Here is a 21,911-nt window from a genome sequence, read left to right on the forward strand (position 1 = left end):
GAAAAAAACCCCTCCAAAAATAGAATTAAGATTTAGTGAGAAAGGCGTAAAAGAGATGAAGGGGGAGAAAAAGGTCGAAATAAAAATGAGAGAAGGGAACAGAATCAGAAAGTTTCACTGCAAAGACCAGAAGAGGGAGCTCTGAAGTTAGAAAAACAATCCTGAATCATAACTTCTAGAACTTCAGAAAAACTAAGTTTAAATAAAAATGAACAGAAACGTTAAATGCTCAAGTCTCATAAAAGTTATTAAGCATTTTTAAAAGTTACCAGAATAGGGGCAACCTGGGTGGCTCAGTTGGTTAAGTGGTTAACTCTTGGTTTCAGCTCAGGTCCTGATCTCAGGGTCATGAGATCCAGCCCTGGGTTGGGCTCCTTGCTCAGTGGGGAGTCTGCTTGAGATTCTCTCTCCCTCTCCCCTTATCCCCCACCCACACACACTCATGTGCTCTTGTGCATGCACATGCTCTAAAATAAATAAACCAATCCTAAAAAAAAATAAAAAATAAAAAAAGGTTACCAGAATAACTCCCTACAGACAAGGAAAGCATACCACAAACATGCTCCAAAAACTATTACTTAAAACTTCAAACTGAGCTAAAAAAATTGGCATTAAGAAAGTTATAAAAATATAGAAGAATTAGAAAAACTCAGTTAAGGAAAACTAAATTGCCAAGAACTTAATAATGAATAATCACAAAATGAGAATGTTTTCAGAAAAGGAAGACATTTTTAAAAATCACAAGTAAACGAAGAACTATGGATTCAAAATCAATCCTTTTTTTATATACTAACAGTGAACAACTGGAATTTTGATTAAAAACAATACCATTAGCAACCCAAAAATGAAATACAATTCTAACAAAATATACACATGATTTGTATGAGGAAAACCAAAACTTTGAAGAAATCAATGAACTAAATAAATTGATATTCCATATTCACAGATAGGAAGACTCAATATATTATCAAGATGTCAGCTTTTCCCAACTAGACCTATAGATTCAATGCAATCTCAACTAAAGGTCCAGCGAGTTAATTTATGGATACTAATAAACTAATTCTAAAGTTTAAAAGCAGAGGTAAAAGACCACAGGACAGCCCAACACAAAACTGAAGAGTAAGAATAAAACTGGAGAACTGATACCAGCTGCGTTTAACACTTACTATAAAGCTACAGTAACTGGCAAAAGAACAGACAATCAGATCAACATAATAGAGAGCCCAGGGATCCCTGGGTGGCTCAGTGGTTTGGCGCCTGCCTTTGGCCCAAAGTGCGATCCTGGAGTCCCGGGATCAAGTCCCGCGTCGAACTCCTGACATGGAGCCTGCTTCTCCTTCTGCCTGTGTCTCTGCCTCTCTGTCTATCATGAATAAATAAATAAATCTTTAAAGAAAAAAAAAGAGAGAGAGCCCAGATAATACCCACAGAGTCAACTGATTTTGACAGAAGAGCAAAAGCAATACATCCACAAGACAAAAAAAAAAAAAGAAAAAAGAAAAAAAGAAAGAAAGAAGATACTTCACGCTCTTCATAAAAATTAATTCAAAATGGATCACAGACCTAAAATGTAAAACACAAAACCATAAAAATCCTACAAGATAGCACAGAAGAAAATCTATGATTTAGATTTGCAATGACTTTTTAGATATAACATCAAAAGCACAACCCAGGGATGGCTGGGTCACTCAAGTGGTTAAGCGTCTACCCTAGGCTCGGCTCAGGTCACGATCTCCGGGTCTTGGGATTGAGTCCTGCATCAGGTTCCCCATGAGGAGCCTGCTTCTCCCTCAGCCTATGTCTCTGCCTCTCTCTCTGGGTCTCTCATGAATCAATAAATAAAATCTTTAAAACAAAACAAAACAAAACCACAACCCATGAAAGAAATAATAAGCTGGACTTTATTAGAATTAATAACTTCAGCTCTGTAAAAGACACTGTCAAGAGAGTAAGACAGGCCACAGGCTGGGAGAAAACATTTGCAAAGACCTATCTGGTGAAGGACTATATCCAAAATATACAAAGAACTCTTAAAACTCAACAATAAGAAAACAACACAATTAAAAATGGGCAAAAGAAGTGGGCACCTCACCCAAGTAAATATGCAGATGGTATATAAACATATGAAAAGATGTTCTTTAATCATGTCATCTGGGAAATGAAAAATTAAAATAATAATGAGATACCACTATACATACCATCTAGAATGATCAAAATCCTGAACACTGACAACATGAAATGCTGGAAAAGATGTGGAGCAACAAGAAGTCTCATTCACTGTCAGTAAAAATGCAAAACGATACAGACATTTTGGAAGAATTTAATAGTTTCTCACAAAACTGAACATATTCTTAACATATGATCCAGCAGTCGCACTCCCTAGCATTTACCCAAAGAACTGAAAACTTACGTCCACAGAAAAACTTGCACATGGATGTTTATAGCAGCTTTATTCATAACTGCCAAAACTTGGAAGCAACAAAAATAGCCTTCGGTAGATGAATGAATAAACAAACTGTAGTACATCCAGACAATAGAATATTATTTAGCACTAAAAAGAAATGCGCTATCAAGCCATGAAAAGACATGGAGGAACTTAAATGCATGTTACTAAGTGAAAGAAGTCAATCTTTAAGGCTACATACTATATGATTCCAACTATGTGACATTCTGGAAAAGGCAAAACTATGGAGACAGCAAGATCACTGGTTTCCAGGGGTTAAGGGAGAGGGAATGAAGATGAATCGGCAGAGCAGAGGACTTTTAGGGCAGTGAAAATATTCTTTATGATTTATAATGGTGGATATATGCCATTATGTATTTGTCTAGACCCATAAAATGTATAGCATGAAGAATGAACCCTAAGGTAAAGCATGGACTTAGGATGATAATGTCAGTCAATGTAGGGTCACTAACTGTAACAAATGCACCATTCTGGTAGAGGATGTTGGTTGTGGAGGAGTCATGCACCGTACTGTGTCACATTTGTTGTGAACCTAAAGCTGCTCTAAAAAAATAAAGGATATTTTAGGAATGCCTGAGTGGCTCAGTCAGCGAAGCATACGACTCTTGATTTTGGCTCAGGTCTTGATCTCAGGGTCCTGAGTTCAAAACCCACATGGGGTTCCATGCTAGGTGTAGAGTCAGTCAACTTAAAAAAATTTTTTTTTAATTAAAAAAAGAAAAACAACAGAACAATGGTTGCCAGGAGCTGGAAGCTGGGGCAGAGTCTGCCTAAATGGGAGTTAGGGGCCCCTGGGTGGCTCAGTCAGTTAAGCCTCTGACCTAGGCTCAGGTCATAATCTCAGGGTCCTGGAATCAAGCCACATATGGGGCTCTGTGCTCAGGAGGGAATCTGTTTGTCCCTCTTTCTCTGCCTCTCCCCCTGCTCATGCTCTCTGCCTAACTCAAATAAATAAAATCTAAAAAAAGAAAAAAAAAAAAAAAAGGTGGGGGGGATACATGATACATGGGGAAGTTTTTTGGAGGTGATGAAACTCATATTGTAACTGTGGTGGTGGTTATACAACTGTGTATATATAAATGTACAACAATAAGGTGAGTTTTACTACTGTATTTTATTTTTATCTTCCTGTAAATTATACCTTAATTTAAAAAAAAAAAAGTTTTAAAAACGATTCGAGACAAATATGCAAATTTAGAGAATAAATCTCTGAAAAAACCCAAAGGAACCAGCATACCAAAAGTTATTACCCAAACTGTCCTGAAATTAAAAGAAAAAAAATTCAAACTACACACATACATGTTTTTCTTAATATACCGTACCTGAGAATATAAAGGTAGAACAAAGCCAACACCAAGATATATTCCAATAAAATTACTGACTTAAAAAAAATCCTTTGGGCATGTAGGCAAAAAGAGCAACTAACTAATAAGTGAAAGAAAATTGAACTGTCATCAAAGCCTGTTGCAAAACGGAAGTAACATACTCAGGATATTTCAGGAAAGAATGTGAGCCACCTATTTTATATTCTGCCAAACTGACATTTGAATATAAAGATACAAACTGTTATTAATGTGCAAGAAACTCAGAGAATATTGCTACCATGAGCCCTTCCTAAGGAAACATCTATAAAACAAGATTCCAGAAGTCCAAAATTATTAGAGATAAATGAACTAGTGGGAGACACTGAATTTAAATACTTACTAACAAAACAAAGTCCAAGTGGGGATTGTATCCACATTAAATGGGAAGGCTGATAGTATGTCATGACTACACTCTCACAATATAGAGTACAACTATTTAACAGGAGTGGGGTGGAGAATGGGAACGATATTCCAAGCAGTTCTACCTGCTTTCAGTACTCATATTAGTGGTAGTATTTTTAGTACTGTTATTCTGAGACTGCAATGTAATATGGGATAAACCAAATAAGTAATTACAGGATATTCAAATTCCATCATCCCATATCCCTGAGAACTAGGACACGCAGCATTAAAGGAGATACACATGTAATTATAGAAAAGGTTAAATAAAATCCCTGTTATTCTAAATACAAATCAAAAGTATCAGTATATTTTTATAAGACATTTTATAACTGTAAATATACAAATGTATTTTATATATTTAAAAATATTTTATCATATTAAGCATGTATACATATACAAATATATATCTGTCAACTCTCTCTCTCTATATATATAATACACACACATATGAAGATATATATAGTCCTATTTCCTAGCTCTGTCCAGTGGAAACACTTAGAAACAATGACCCACCCAATAGCAACAAGCATCCCTAGCAACAGATATTTTGGTCTTGAAATATCATTTCCAACTAAAAAAAAAGACAAACAGATTTTTTGGAAAAAATATTATTCCAGGTTTGAGGCAAGAAATACACAAGATAAGCCAAGAAAATCTTGCTATACCAGATAGCGAGGAAACTACTAAAGACAATTAGAGTTGTATCAGAAACTCAGAAATCATTTAAAAAGCTCTCCCATTAGTCAACAACCGGACAATTTAAGCAACAAAATAAAGTAATAATTACAACTCATGATTTACACCTGAAACCCAAATGTTTAGCTACAGTAGTTAATAATGACATTTTAAAAAACCTAACTAGTCACCCTCAAAGGATGACAATTTATCTTGAAAACTAGTAAATTAAAGGAACAAGCTTTCTTTTCTGCCTTTCCTATATAAACTGTATACTGGGTCATCAATCAATAAATAAGGAAAAGCATCTTTTTATAGATGCAGCTCACTTAATGAAAAAAATGAAAAGAAAAAAGAAAAAAAATGAAAAAAAAATGACAGAATTAGAATATCACTATTTAGCAAACCCTAAAAGAATTAATGGCTCTAGGCACTGAACATTAGTGGAAAAGACCTTCAGATTTTATCTGCTATCTGACGGAAAAGCAACCATCATCTTAAGCCCTGCCCAGGGGTCAAATCTGAGCCTGACCAAGCCTTTGCATCCAGATGCCCATTTGTAGGGGATGAAAAACATGTTCAACTGCATGAGTCTCCGTAAGCAAAACAGAGCCTGTGGTGAAACAAGTCAAACCACCCCAAGTTTAACACAGAGAGGGAACCTGTAAATTAAGACATACTAAATAAAAAGAGGATGGGGACTAAACCATAATGCTTAGATACACACAATTTGGTATCAAAGCTGTAAGGGAACAAAGAAAGTGATTACTGGAAAAGTAAGAAAATAATGGTTACTTTTGAGAGCAGGGAGGTGGTTATGATTGGCTGTCACGATGGACAGAGCTGGGGGAGGTAAAAAAAGTTCTAATTCTTGACCTGGATAGTGGTTACAAGGCTTAGGCCTTATAATAATTCATTAATAGATTTGTCTTTGTGGTTTTATGTGTTTCATTCAAAAGGCTTTCTTTAAAAAGTAAATGATTGGGATGCCTGGCTGGCTCAGCAGCTAAGCATCTGCCTTTGGCTCAGGGTGTGATCCCAGTCCCAGAATCGAGTCCCACATTGGGGTCCCTGTGAGGAGCCTGCCTCTCCCTCCGTCTATGTCTCTGCCTCTCTTTCTGTGTCTCTCATGAATAAATAAAATCTTTATTTTTAAAAAATAAATTAAAAGGTAAATGATTAATAGTTATTTGGCTTATCTGGTTACCTCCAAATGGCAAAAGGAACTCACCACCCATTCCCCCTGGAACCAAAGGAGTACATGAGAAAACTGAGGGTCCAAGAGTCAATGACCTCAGGTCCCTAGGACTTTGCATCACAGAATCTTAAAGAACTGGTGCTAAAGTATATATATGAACCGTCTGCATGAACTGAAGTCAGCCTTGACAATTTACACATGTTGGAGCTTATGTATTAAAGACTGGCTGAGACAATAAAGTGACCTTCCTGATAGTGGGTTTATTACAAAGCCCTGTTCCACTGACCTATTTCAACCAATAGTTTATCTTCCATGATACTAACATGATACTTTCTTCCTGTCTTGTATAAAGATTTCTTTCTCACAGTAAGCAGAAAAGTTATTTAAATTTGCCAAGGAGTTCCCAACATGAAGTAGAGAGAGGAAACAGTGGAGGAGAATCCCCATAACCTCAGAGATATAATCTAAGTGAGTACTTTCTTTTAAAAAACAAACAAACAAACAAAAAAAAAAAACCGATTTTATTTATTCATGAGAGACACACAGAGAGAGAGAGGCAGAGACACAGGCAGAGGGAGAAGCAGGCTCCATGCAGGGAGCCCAATGTGGGACTTGATCCTGGGACTCCAGGATCACGCCTTGGGCCAAAGGCAGGCGTTAAACTGCTGAGACACCCAGGGATCCCCTAAGCAAGTACTTTCTAAGCTTATTCTGACATTACTAGAAAAAGGAAACTTCCCTACAAACAAATGACTTACAACTCAAAAACTGCTAATACAGACTGAAAAGAGAAAAATACAATTAAATACAAACCTGAAGAAATTAAAAGGGGAAAGCAGGAATGGGTGATTGCCTAAGCTCTGAAGGTAACTGATAAATCAGAAAGTGTATTTCCCTTTGGGATACCCTGACCCAGAAAGTCAAATATGACTGGAGAGGGAGGAAAAAAAGAAAAATTTTACACTACCACACCTACTCTATGAAACAGAAACTCAACTTAATTACCACTAGCATTCTAAAAACCAAGAGAGAGAAACCAGATTAATGTGCATATCCCAGGGAATGTTTAGGTTTACTGAATAGGTTAACCAGAAATTTTGAGCTGACAAGGGAAGAATATTACTATCATTACTTCCTTTTTGGCTTCTTGTAAATATTTTTCTATCTAGAATGGCAGTTATATTTTGTCTATTAGTTATCTATACAAGTATATTCTATTCTTCTCACTCCCTAATATGCATAAGGTCCAGAATGGCAGGGACTGTGTTTTTTTTCCCCATCTATGTATCTTCCATATACCTAGTACAGCACCTGGCAAAATGTTTTACACACAGCACATGGTCAGTATGTTTGCTGCATTAAATAAAAAAAATTAAAAAAAAATCCAGGATAGTCAGAAAAAAAGAAGAGAAAACTTGTTCATTATTTCAGAAGGCAAAAATCAAGACAGACTGGAAGAAAAGTATGGAGAGGCCAATCAGACCAACATTAACACAAAACTAAAATAAAACTAAATAAAAACTAAAAATAGCACTGGTTGCCCTGAGAGGTTATAATGTCCTTTTACCACCTCTGAAGTATTAAAAAAGCTGCATGCCCACTGGCAGGAATGATGGGGATATCTCTGGAGGCTCATCTATTTCTTTGACTGTGTCTAGACTGCCATTAAGGTAGAAGGGAACTTTGGGATATGCTTTAAATTCTTTTAAGATTTCATGTTTCTGAATAAGCCCATCCTTGGAGACTCAGACTGAAAAGTAAATGAAGAAAATAAGGAGAAACAAATCTATTACATAACCTGTACTTAGGATAGGCATTTCCCACCCCACTGGAATCTGTAATTTGACAATACAAAAGCCTGACTCTACTTTATCAGAGAATTACATATCAGAACAAACCTCTGTGCACCAGGCATTTCACAAGTGTTTTTTCATTTCATCCTTGTTATTATCCACATTTTATAAAAGGACACTTCTACTGAAAGAATAAGTAATAAATGGGTTTTGAACTTTGACTGAAACCATGTTATTTCCACTGAACCTTCCTACTTCTAAGATAAATTAGCACTAGCAAAATAGAACATTGCCTCTTTTGTGCATTGGCATTAGAAATCTTAATTTTCTACCATATCTTGATTTCCATACCATAAATTTATATGTGCCATGTCTTACCACTTATTTCAAGCTCTGCCCAATGTGATTTCTTTCCATTTGCTGCTTCCTCAGAGGACATAATTGTGTACATCTTCCTAGGGTCAGGGGGTTCGTATTTTTCTTTGGGCATGCCTGTTGAGTTAAAAAAAAAAAAAAAAATCAGCATTCTGAAGAACCACATAACTGAAAACAGTATCTTTTTAAAAGTAAGTACACATATTATGATCTCTAAATACCATTTCCCATTAAAAAGAACTAGGCATTTCTAGGAGAAATGGAGGATTTCAGGCCCAGGATCAGAAAAATACAAAAAAGTGCTGGGTGCTAACAAAGATGCTGTGACTGTGGAAGACACAACAGACTGCATGAAGAAGCTCCCACTGGCCACCCGTAAGACCACATAAACATCAAAAGAATGACTGTGAGTCATTATAAACTGCATGAATTCAAAACTTTAATAAAAAAAAAAAATAAAACAAAATTCCGTCACCTAAGAATTGGGAAAAGAAAGAATCAAGCATTTATCCTGCATTTCTGGCTGAAACTAGGTAAGGGAATGTTCTTAACAGAATTCCAGCTAATAAATGCATAAAGAGTTAGATAATTAGAAAAATCACTATTTCGCAACCCCTAATGAAAAAAAAAATCCAATGGATAACTAAGGCTATGAGACTTCAACCCAATGGTCAATATCATCATTAGGATGAGATATGTGACAATACTACAATGCCCTTGACACCTCATCCAAACATATTAAAAATAAAAAACTGAACATAAATCCTATCAAGCGCTAGTACTTCCAGTGCCAGCTGAACAAAATAGAGGAACATGTTAAAAATAACACAAGACAACAATGTGAACATACTGAACACTACTGAACTGTATGCTTAAAAGTAATTAAGACATAAATTTGGTTATATTTAAACCACAATTAAAATTTTTTAAAAATCTTAACTCCACAAAAATATAGCCAGCTAGATGCAGAATATGGAAAGTGCTACATGAGAAAGATCTAATTTCTTCAACAAATAAATGACACACAAAAAAAGAGGAGAGGCAATTGACATGGATTAAACAATTTACAGGACAAAGCAATCAAATGCACTATATATACCTTGTTTGAGTATAATTTGAATAAACCAAGTGTAAAAGACATTTCTGAGAATCAGACAATTAGAAGTACTAAATTAAGTTGATACTGAAAGACTACTGTTCATTTCACTTGTGGTTATTTCCTTAAACCTATGTTATCAGTACATTTCAAAATATTAGGTGAAATGAAGTCTCACACCCTTGCATATCCCCCAAATTTCCTTGACCAAGTCTCACTTCACCTTATGCATTGGGATGAACCCAAATCCACTTTAGCCAACTCTCCACCTACTCTGGATAAATACAGCTGGAGAAAAACCTATCACCATGTGAACTTAAAGTGAGCCAGTCAGCACTCATTTACCTCAAGCAGACTATTTACGCTGCCAGGAAATCAACTGTAAATTCTCCTAGTCCCTTCTACACAACTTCGCTCTTCAAACCTCTAACTCGTATTCCTCCATCTTCCCTTTCTTACATCTATTTTCTCATTGAAACAGAAAACCACTGCAAGAGGCCTTTCGATGAACTCCCACCTCCACCCATTTACACTCTCTTTTAGTAGGACAAATTGCCTGCCCTCTGAACAATCAACCCCACCGCATCACCTTGCCTATTCAAAGACTTTACTTGGTGATTCTCTCCTACATCACTTTTTCCCTCTATACTAGATCTTTACCTTCAATATACATATACATGGTATTATCCCCTCTATTTAAAAGTCCTAACCCCAACTCCCCCACCAGTTATATTTTTTTTCTCATTCTCTTCACAAAAAAAATTATCCTCAGGAGTTGTATATGCTCTGTCTCCTAGTTCTCTTTTCCCAGTTATTCAAATCAGTGTGTGCTTTTAACATTCCACCAAAAACTGCCAAGAAGAAAACCAGTGACTTCATATTGTTATATCCAATGATTGTTTCTTAGACCTCCTTTTGCTTGTCCTATGATCAGTATTTGATGTAGATGATCACTCATTTGTAGACATACTTATTCACTTGGCTTCCAGGATCTTTTATCTTGGTTTTCCTTTTATCTCACTAGATTTAGTCTTTTGCTAGTTCTTTCTGCAGAGTGAGAATTAATTCCATTTACCGACAGAAACCTGAAGCCCAAAAAAGATTTAAGCAATTTAACCAGCATTTTAAGGCTGAGAAGTAGCAGTCAGGCTTTGTGTCTGATTAAAAGTTAAAGCTAGTTTCTAAGTGAAATAAGCCAATTACAAAAAAAAAAGACAAATATTGTATGATTTCATTTATATGAGGTACTAAAGTAGAACGGTAATTTCAGATTATGAAAGAATTACGGAGATGGATGGTAGTAATGGTTGCACAACATTATGAATGTATTTAATACTACTGAATGCTACACTTAAAATGGTTAAGATAGTAAATTTCAAGTGTATTTGCCACAATAAAAAAAAAAGACTGGAAAAAAGTCAAAGCAACTTTCATTATGCTTTGCTGCCTCCCTACTGATGGGAAGTAAAGCTATTTTTGAAACAGAAATGGGCTTTGATTGGGTAGCCAAAACACAGGAGGTAAAATAATCCTTAAAAGGCTGCTTGAAGAAATATAAATGGTGAGACTAATCATCAGCACAAGAAATAACACATCTATTCTTTGTTTTGTTAAATATTATTGATAAAACAAACTGTTCTCTTATATGTTAACTTCTTGAAAATAGAAACACAATGACTAAAGTTTTTCCACTGATGATACAAAATACCTAATACAGAGAGCTAGCTATGAAGTCAGAAACTGTTCCTGAATAGAGGGACAATCTGGCAAAGCAAGTGTCCTTTCTGAATGATATGAATATTTCAGTAATAACCTAGAAAATATAAAGTGTTGTGTCAGGCTACCAGAGCTTGATGAGACCAGCCCTTAAGATCACCCAAACACTATTATTCTAACTAAATTCTACTTAAAACAAAACAAAACAAAACCATCTGATCTTCATTGACTTTTCCCAATAGAATTTAACAATGGTAAGAAATTGGCTCTGTCAGGCTGAGGTTAGTATTTTGGTCTTATTATTAATCATTTGACTTCTCAGTAGATGTTGAGAAGTCTGGGGACGCCTGGGCGGCTCAGTGGTTGAGTACCTGCCTTCGGCTACAGGCATGATCCCGGAGTCCCACATCTGGCTCCCTGCCTGCTTCTCCCTCTGCCCATGTCTCTTCTCTTTCATGAATAAATAAATAAAATCTTTAGAAGAAATAAAAAAGAAGTTGAGAAGTTTGATTTATCAACCTCATGCAAGCCTACTTAGTTTTTTTTTATTTATTTATGATAGTCACACAGAGAGAGAGAGAGAGAGAGAGAGAGAGAGAGAGAGAGAGAGAGACATAGGCAGAGGGAGAAGCAGGCTCCATGCACCGGGAGCCTGACGTGGGACTCGATCCCGGGTCTCCAGGATCCCGCCCTGGGCCAAAGGCAGGCGCTAAACCGCTGCGCCACCCAGGGATCCCGCCTACTTAGTTTAAATCAAGGTCTAGAGTTTGATCACACTTCAGAGAATGGACAGAAGTGTTACTGAACTAAGAAATCTGAAAACCAGCTATGGACCTGGTATCATTGCACCAGAGTCATAATTTTGCCTAGGTAGCCAGCCACTCCTTTTCCTGTTTTTTCATAATGTGACATGGGTGGCCTTAAAATTCAGAGACAGGTCATTAAACTCGGATGCAGCAAGGAGATCATCTTTATTTTCCAATCCCTGAGAGTAAAGATTTGGAAGGGGGGGATTATGACAGCATATAAGAAATGATAGCATGTAAATTGTCTAATCACTATACTGTACACACTTGAAACTAATATAACTGTGTGTCAACTATAGTCAAAAAATAAAAATTAAAAAAAAAAAAGGTAGCAAACTGGACAAACTTTTTCCTGGAGCAGCAAGAGGAACACATCTGCTCACTGAGCAACACCCTACTCCCACTTTTTTTTTTGGGGAGTATGACAAAAACATAGCATTGGTAGAGAAAAAGATGTAAGAATGCATACAATTTAGAATGTTTCCCAAGACTTTGAAATCAACAAGCAGATCTCTCCTCTAAACAATCTGCAGTGACATACCATATTTTTATCTAAAAAGACTAAAAGGTTTCCAAAACAGACTTGAAAACTGCCAATGATTACAAAAGACTTTTAAAAATAGCTACGCCAGTCAGCAGGTATGTAGCACCTGACTTTTCATAATCCCCTATTCCTCCAATCTAATGCCAGGCGTCACTAACTGATCCTGGCAGCATAAAATCCATCCCCACTGTAAATCTCAGAGAAAGTTTTTCATTATCTTAGAATAATTATTCACCTTAAAGAAACAGAACATTATTTACCAACACAGAAAGATATGCTTTCATAATTAAACATTTTAAGAAATGGCTTAAAAATACAGAACTATAACCATTGTGGGAAAGTTAGTGTTGCAAAGCAGAGTTACGAACCACAACATAACTAATAAAACTATCCTGGAGCATTTAAACTAAGAGTACTCTATCTGCATAGCACAAACTTAGAAAAACTGTCATCTTAATAGGGAAAAAAAAAATTTGGAATCCACATATTCTCTACCCTACAATTCCAGAAATGCTGTGTATGTGTGTGTATAGATGTAGTGAGGGGGCTATGAGAGGAATCATAAGGAGGGTTTATAAGGGATTTTATCAGAATCTAAGGTAGAGAGAAAAAACAACTAAAGAAGCAGACTAGAATAATACCTTCACAAAGGTCCTTGCAAAAAGTTCTACAACATCTCACAGCTCCAGCTCTAGATTCCTAGATCCCTAGTTACAGCCTTTTATAGTAAATCAAATTTAACCATTCTTTGGCTAAGACTGGAACAGCCACTGGAGACAGGGACATAAGGAAAGGGATAGGAGACTCTGGTCTATTTTTCTGCCAGGAATCAACTTATACTCACAATCAAAATTGGGGACAACCAAATATCTGAATGTTCCCCATGGGAAAAGAGTGTGTAACTACAAAAACTGTCAATTGGGAGCTGAAATCCACTAATCATAATGTTCCATAGTCAAAAGGTGTGCCAACAGCCTGCCTCTCCCAATCCATACCTAATCTTCAATCTGAGGGGAAACCAACAGAAGTGCCTAAGAACCCACCCATGCCACATCTGAATAAAAAGCAAGTCAATACTGACTGGTCAAACATAAGTGTAACACACAGCACAATGATCATATAAAATCACTACTACAAGAGAAAATAGAAAAAAAAAAATAGAAAAAGAAATAGAAAATAGAAATAGAAAAATATTCTGCAAAAAATTGTTTCTTGTGCTTAAAGAAGCTAAAGAAAACATGATGAACAAAAATTACAAATAAAGAAGTCAACTATGGGACAACACAAACTGAAATAAAAAGAGTACAGATCTATCAGGGGAAGAAGTATTTGAATATTAGAATCTCTAAAACAAGATTAGGCAATAAAGGAAAGTCACAGAATACATAAGCATAATTCCCACAAAAGGCAAACGTTGGCAAAACTCAAACACACTTTTTTATGGAAAAACAAGAGATGATAATGTAATATCTAAGAGAGTAATTACCTAAGTTGTAACTCAGTATACCTACCCTTTGGTATTTACCAGAGAAATAAAAAATGTACTTCCAGAAAAATACATTTATATAAATGTGAATAGTGTTATTCATAGTTGTCAAAAACTGAAAACTGAAACCATCAACAATGAAAGGAAAATCAAATTGTGATATATCCAAATACTACTTAGCAAATAAAAAAAATTCAACTACTGATACATACACATATACACATATATAGATGAATCTCAAACATTACACCGAATATAAAAAGACCCAAAAGATTCCATGTACATGAGTTTGCAGTGATAACAGTGACTGCCCTTATAGGAATTGATGAAAGTATTCAGGATCTTAAATGAGGGTGATTTATACTGATATATGTATTTATCAAACTCAAACTATACATTTAAGGTCTATATATTTCACTTTATATAAACTTTCCCTTAGCTAAAAACATTCTGAACTCAAACACTTGGTCAAGTGTGAAGACAAAAGGACATTTTCAGACAAGCAATTACCAACAACATACAACCTCATGTACTTTTCTGAATTGCTCATTACAGTATTGTTTATGATAAAAGTACAATTTAAGTGACCATTAATAAGAATGTATGGTTAAATGAGTTACTATGCAGCCATACTATGGAAAATCATGCAGATGTGAAAAGAATATTAACTACTGGTATCATACTGAGTTGTTCACCTCACAGTTTAGGATTAAGGAAATAAGAATACTTAGGTTAAAGATGTTAGGACCCAAGATTTTCAGGGTAAGAAAACATTTATAAATCAAGGAAATTAAGTGAAAACAACAAATTGACTTGAGAATATCAGTATTAACTCATGATTTTATTTCTTTAAAGATTCTATTATTGATTTGAGACAGAGCCCACACAATGGAGGGACAGAGGAAGAAGACAAACACGCTCTGTGCTCAGAGAGGAGCTCGATCTCAGGACCCTGAGATCACGACCTGAGCCAAAATCAAGAGTTGGACACTTAATGAACTCTGCCACCCAGGCGCCCCTGAACTCATTACTTTAAATTTGTTTTTAACTACACACTGACATGTTCTAGAAATATTATTTTTCTGGAATAATAACACCCCTAATCCTCAGTTTTGACCTCTACTAACAAGAAAGCAAAGTTCTTTGTGTAAAATGGCCAATCACAAGTTTGGGGCAGGAAATGTATAAAATGTGTAAAGCCTGACACATCCTTTAGTGCCGAGAACACAAGTCAATATGACACAGGAGCCAGCTAAAAGGGGTCCTCACTGGCTGAAGCTGTGACAATTTGAGCAAAAAGAATCATAATTATAATGGAATGAAATACACTGAATCCAAAACTTTTGAATAACATGATCATTATTAGTGCTGCAGAAAACAGAGCAAGCAGGATTAGTAGCAGAAGGAAACTACAGCACTAATCAAGACATAAAAAAAAGCAAGAGGGGAGGGGAGAAGGGAGGAAAGAAAAAGCCATAATAGGTGCATGTCAGCCACCATCTGAGGCAGCTTTTAAACTAAGAAAACTGGTAACTAAAGAGAAATATTTGAGTGTTCATCTTTTCAGCGGGTACCACATTTCTGGTGACCACACAGCTCCAGTCGAACAATAGTCCTGCTTTACAAAAGAATGACAACTAATAAATGAAGAATGAAAATTAAAAAAAAAAAAAAAGCAACATCATTTTGTAATTCCTTTTCTGGGCAAGGATTACAAATTGTGTTAAAACCATTATATGAATCACTGGCAGTGGTGTAATGCTAAAGTAATACCATCACCCAAACTGTTTTCTGATTGTAAGATAGAAAATGTTCAAAGGAGGAATAAAAGGTTACCTGCTTCATTAATTTTCGCAACACTAACCAGATACTGAGTTTCTCAATAAAACGACATCACAGAACATGAAGTACACATCAGCAGGTTTACCTTAAGAACTAGAGGAATTGACCAGATGACACCAAGGAAAAAATAAGACAAAATGAGAATGCAGGATCCTGCAAGATAACTGGTCTGCTACCTTCAACAAGCTGGACTACTTTAGATTTAAAGAGAATTAAGGGATATAATCAGGTGCAATAAATGGTCCCTATATAGCATCTACAAATCAGCAATGAAAGACATTTTGTGAACAGCTGGAAAAACATTTAATACCCAGTTCATATTTAAAATATTAATGAGAAATTATGAAATCATGTTATTTTGGCTATATATAAAAATGTTTGTTAAAAGGCACTCTGAAGTTAAAGAATTTATTTTAATTATATTGGCCAGATCTTTTTCAAGGAAATGGGAGTTACAGCCATTCTCAACTGACAAAATAAAATGCTAAATTTAACATCTCTCTTTTCCCTTTTACATTTTCTCCTCCATTCTTTATGTTTTATTTCTTTCTCAAACATGAAGGAGGAAAAAAAGGAGAAGGACAGAGGAAAGGAAGGAAGGGAACCAGGAAGAAATAAACTCATGTCCAGAAAAACCCTTTTATTCAACTCAACAGGCTCCTCTCAGAGCTACAAGTTAGAGTATACAGTTGACCCCTGAGCAACATAGTTGAAAATCCACATGTAACTTCTGACTCCTCGAAAACTACTAAGAGCCTACTGTCATCTGTAAGCCTTACTGAGAACATAAACATATAACACATATTTGGTATGTTGTATGTAGTATACTGTATTCTTACAATAAAGTAAACTAGAGAAAATGTTAAGAAAATCGTAAGAGAAAATACAGTTACATAACTGTACTGTAAAAAAAAAATCCACATATAAATAAACCTATGCAATTGAAACCCAGTATTGTTCAAGAGTCAATTATATATTTTTAAAAGATTTATTTATCCATGAGACACAGACTGAGAAAGAGAGAGGCAGACACAGGCAGAGGGAAAAGCTGGCTCCCTGCAGGAAGCCCGATGTGGGACTCGATTCCGGGATCACAACCTGAACCGAAGGGCAGCGCCCAACTGCTGAACCATCCAGGCATCGTCCCAAGAGTCAATTATATGAAGATGTAGTGACACTAACCTTAGTGTCAATTTATTTCTTCCAATCCAATTTTTCACTAAATCCAATGATTTTTACCTCTTTAGGATTTCTAAATCTCTCTTCACCATTTTCACTGCTACTGGTTCATTTTGCCCCTCGTCATTTCTCAGCTTCAAGTATTAAACAATATCCTCTACATCTACCTTCCAGAGTCCCAGAAGGAGTCCGTCCACTCTCCTGCTTAAACTAAGATGGTCCATCTGCCTAAAGTCCAAACTTCAAAGTCCTTTACAATCTACACTTAGCCAACCACGTTTTCACCTTTCTTCATCCACTTACACACATGCCACCCTATAAGGTCCTAAATTGATTAGAGCAAACCTACTTCTAAGGTGTAGTTTCTCAGTATGTGCTAATCCTTTCACCAAACAAGCTTCACCTTAAACTCCTACTCCACCAAGCTGACAAGCAAACTCAAGCCATGTGGTGGAGCCTTTGTAAGCTCTTCCCAACAAAAGCACACATTCACCATTTCCCCTCCCCTGCACACGGGACATTTACTCCAGCATCTATCACCCCACAAGGTTGGCATCGCCCAGGGTCTCGTCAGCTCTAGCACATTACACTAATGACCTGGACTAAACATTCTTTCTCTCATGATCCAGAAGCAGGTTTTCCTAGAAGAGAAATCCAAAAGCAACTAAGCACATCTGAATTATGCTTCATTAGCTAGCTTTCTCTACAGAATCATTCATTCAACAAATATTTTCTAATCACCTTCTATGTGCCAAGTACTCTGCCAGGTGCTAGGAATAAAGAATAAATAAGAAATATGTGATTGTGGAGCTTAATCCACTAAGGGAGCAAACAAAAGTTTCACAACCATGTATGTAATTACACTGCATCCCTCATTTTTATAGGCATTACTTTCATTAAGTGTACCTGTATCTAAGATCTTTACCTGCCTTTTTCCAACTAATATAATGGCCTCTTATATTTGGAATGTATGCCTTAAAATTACAACTAACCTAGGTACCACTCTCAAATTCTTCTTCCTCAAGTTGAGTTTTCATTACACTTTTGCAAAATTTAGGAAAAAGAGCTATTCTTTGTAAAGAACTGGAAAGTCGTCTGGAATGATTTCTGGTCCTATATACAAGCTTAAAACTATGATTCTATGGCACCCTCTCTCCCATCACTGGCCCTCCCTCAACTTTCCACTGCTTAGAAAATATTCAAACATCTTAGTTTAGAATTTAAAATACTTACTTTCCAGACGTTATTCCAGTACTATTCTTTCAATACAACTGGCAGACAACTGCCATCCTTCAAATATACTCCACTATCTTCCTTCTATTCCCCAATTATTACAAAAACACCAAGCCGTTACATGAATGCCACAAAAAAACAACTCCAACAAAAACAACAAAACAAAAACCTCAAATAAACAGGGCAGCCCCGGTGGCTCAGCAGTTTAACGCCGCCTTCAGCCCAGGGCATGATCCTTAGAGGCCCAGGATCGAGTCCCGCGTCGGGCTCCAGGCATGGAGCCTGCTTCTCCCTCTGCCTGTGTCTCTGCCTCTCTCTCTCTCTCTGTCTATCATGAACAAATAAATAAATAAATCTTTAAAAAAAAAAGATAAAAAAAAAAAAAAACTCAAACCAAGAAAAAACTCCCCTCTGATTATAATCCAAACAATTTATCCACAGGTACACTGAAAAATTGTGCATAACAATAAATACAAGTTTAACCTGGATTCTGTTCCTACCAAGGCATGTATGACATTTAAAATGTTATATAAACGGGATCCCTGGGTGGCGCTGCAGTTTAGCGCCTGCCTTTGGCCCAGGGCGTGATCCTGGAGACCCCGGATCGAGTCCCACGTCGGGCTCCCGGTGCATGGAGCCTGCTTCTCCCTCTGCCTGTGTCTCTGCCTCTCTCTCTCTCTCTCTGTGTGACTATCATAAATAAAAAAATTTTTAAAAAAGTTATATAAACACAGTAACACAATAATTTGATACCTTAAAAAAACAAAAACTCTGAAATTTTATTTTTTTTAAAGATTTTTATTTATTTATTCATGAGAGACACACAGAGAGAGAGGCAGAGACACAGGCAGAGGGAGAAGCAGGACATACAGGGAGCCTGACATGGGACTCGATCCTGGGTCTCCAGGATCAGGCCCTGGGCTGAAGGCAGCACTAAACCGCTGAGCCACCCAGGCTGCCCAAAACTCTGAAATTTTAAATTAATAGTAATTATGGCTGAGATGGCAGGCCTAACCACACCCTGTAAATTACTTACCTTCTGTTTTTTCCAGGTTTATTAGTTGAATTCTAAACATGAAAAACATTGGACTCTCTGTTAATAAAAGCCACCAGCCCCCTTGTACTAGATTCTTAAGTCTCCTTTAGACCTGCTACAGCTCACTTTAAACCTCAATCATTCTGACTCTCAATGTCATCACTATTCGTTTTCTTTTTCCACCATGACTGATTAAAAGTTCACACAGACAATAAACCTCATTCAGGAGCTGTCCTTAGCGGCAAAACTACCACCACCACGTCTAGTTTCACTGTGGCCAACCAAGCATTTAAAAACCTCTGCAAAAAAAATAATAATAATAAAAATTAAAAAAATAAATAAAAACCTCTGCAAAAGAGGACTATCCTAATCCAAAAAGCAAACTTAACTCCTAACTGTAGATCTGTAGAGTTCAAGGGCTACTCTCATAAATAACTAATGATACTACTGCAGGTATCTTACAACTCATGATAATTTCTCAAACAGGTATCTGAATTGGAGAGAGAGAATAAAAAGCTAGTGGAAAAAAACAAGGTACCCAAAGGATCTTACTAAAAACTGAAATTGTCATCTTGGTCTACTAACCTGCCCTTCCTCTATGATCCCCACCTCAGTTTTCAAAGCCAGAAACAGGAGTACAATCCTTAACTTTTTCCCACCCAACCCCAGCCTTCACATCCAGTCCCCCAACCCATTTTAACCTCCTAAATCTTCCTCTCAATTGCCTGCCTCAATTTCCTAGGCTCTTTCTTCCCTGAGATATGAGCTAACCCAACAGTCTCAGATCCATGTTCTTCTGCTGTCCCTCAGCTCAAATGCAGCCTAAACACCACCCAGTGTGACCTCCTAAAAATACAAGTACTTACCTCCAGGTCCTAAAACCACATCTCCTTCATCTTTGTACCCGTAGACTGATACTGTGCCTGACATAAAGGAGGCTTAAAAATGTGTTGAACTACACAGAGGAGACCCACACTCATTTTAAAAACAGTTTTTTGACCCAACCCCTGCATGCCTCTCCAGTCTTATCCAATTCCCATTTACCTCTCACCACACTCCAGGCTTTAGCATACGCTGTTGCTTCTGCCTGAAATGCTGTTCTCCTCCCCTCCAGATACCTTAGGGATTCTAGGCATCTTCAAATGCCAATCAGATATCCAACTTCAAAAAGGTTCTTCTCCCCTATCCCTCCCAAACACAGGAGCTTATCATTCCCTGCTTTGAGCTATTCCGAACCTTGAAGATATTTCTATAAGAGTATCTTTAACTCCACCCTATTTTTTTTTAACATCTCACCTACTCTAATACAGCTCCTTGTATTTATATTTTAAATATTTTTATCTCTTCAGAGCCTGGCAAATAATAAGTTCTTGATGAGTAATTTTAAGCAAATAATTCTTTGAATTTGAATTTTAATTCAAATAATTCAAGAAGATGTGATAGTTAAAAAAAAAAAAAGTGCAATATTTTGTAAGAGACAGGTGTATCAACAGAAGCAGTGCCAATTTTACCAGCAATAAGAAAAACTAATACCTAGGCTTCTAATCTTGAAGGCAAAATCTAGAAAAATCAGACAGAAAGGACCAAAAACTGAGAATACTGGTTCTAGGATAGCCTAGGATAAGAATCAAGGAGACAAACTTAAGGTTGAATTGTATAAACATAACCTTAGTGACATGCTCTAGCAAAATATGGGCAAATCCCGAACAAATGGGGGTAAGGGCAAAACTGCTGCAAGCCTATCTGCCACAGGGCACTAGGCAGGAACAACCAATGTTATTTGAGCATTTAATTCTCGTGACAGGGCTATGCAGCCCTTTCATGTACATTATATCATTTAACCCTCAGGACTCCTGCAAATAAATACTATCATTCTCCTTACAAACACAGGGAAGGTCCAGAGAATAATTTACTTGCTTGTGGTCACAGAGATTCTAGTGGCACAACTATGATTTAAATCCAAGTTTGATCCACAAGTCTGTGCTCTCAACCATTAGTCATTTACCTGTATTATTCTCAATTTAATTCTCAAAGCAACCCATAAGGTAGATGCTATCCTCATTTTATTTTAAATTAAGACATAGGGTTTAAATAATTTGCTCAAGGTCACACACACTTGGTAAGTAATAGAGCTGGGGGTTTGAACCTAGTAAAATCTAGCCACAAAGCCCCCTCACCAACTCTAGAATTCTATCACTGATAAAGCCAAGATCTCATGTTCCATCTCCAAATATTGTATTGCTGAGACCATAAGCCCTCCAGTTTCCTTCTCAGACGTATCATCTTCCAGAGCTAGTCCACACCTGCCTTCTTTACTCCCAAACTCTGCCTAATACTCTAAGACAGAAGAGGTCAAACACTATCATCTCAGGATGCTTACACAGTCTTAAAATTCACAAGTACCTCAAAGAGCTTTCATCTATGTGGGTTATACCTGTCAACATTTGCTGTCCTAGAAACCAGAACTAAGAAAATTCAAAATATCCATTAACTTGTTATATATAATAAATCTACCATATGTTAACAATTTATGAGAACTATTTTCAAAAACAAAGTAAAATTTCATGAAAAGAATGACACTGTCTTACATTGTTGCAAATCTCTTTAATGTATGACATACTTAAAGATAGCTGGATTTGCACATCTACTCTGAATCTGATCAGATATCACACATCATTTTTTTTGGCTTCTGGAAAAGTCCA

At 36.5% G+C, this 21,911-nt stretch overlaps 1 protein-coding gene across 7 annotated transcripts in view; it reads right to left on the reverse strand.

Moving 5' to 3' along the window:
• CNOT6 (CCR4-NOT transcription complex subunit 6) overlaps nucleotides 1–21,911 on the reverse strand; it is a 69,570-nt gene that overhangs the window by 37,184 nt on the left and 10,475 nt on the right. For all 7 annotated transcript variants that reach the window (XM_072840422.1, XM_072840421.1, XM_072840423.1 and 4 more), the window contains one exon: nucleotides 8,275–8,388. In XM_072840422.1, coding sequence (XP_072696523.1) covers nucleotides 8,275–8,386 — 112 coding nt within the window. In that variant the 5' untranslated portion in view covers nucleotides 8,387–8,388. Of the gene's footprint in view, nucleotides 1–8,274; nucleotides 8,389–21,911 lie in introns of those variants that run through there.

This window comes from Canis lupus, chromosome 10 (genome assembly GCF_048164855.1).
Source record: "Canis lupus baileyi chromosome 10, mCanLup2.hap1, whole genome shotgun sequence".
NCBI lineage: Eukaryota > Metazoa > Chordata > Mammalia > Carnivora > Canidae > Canis > Canis lupus.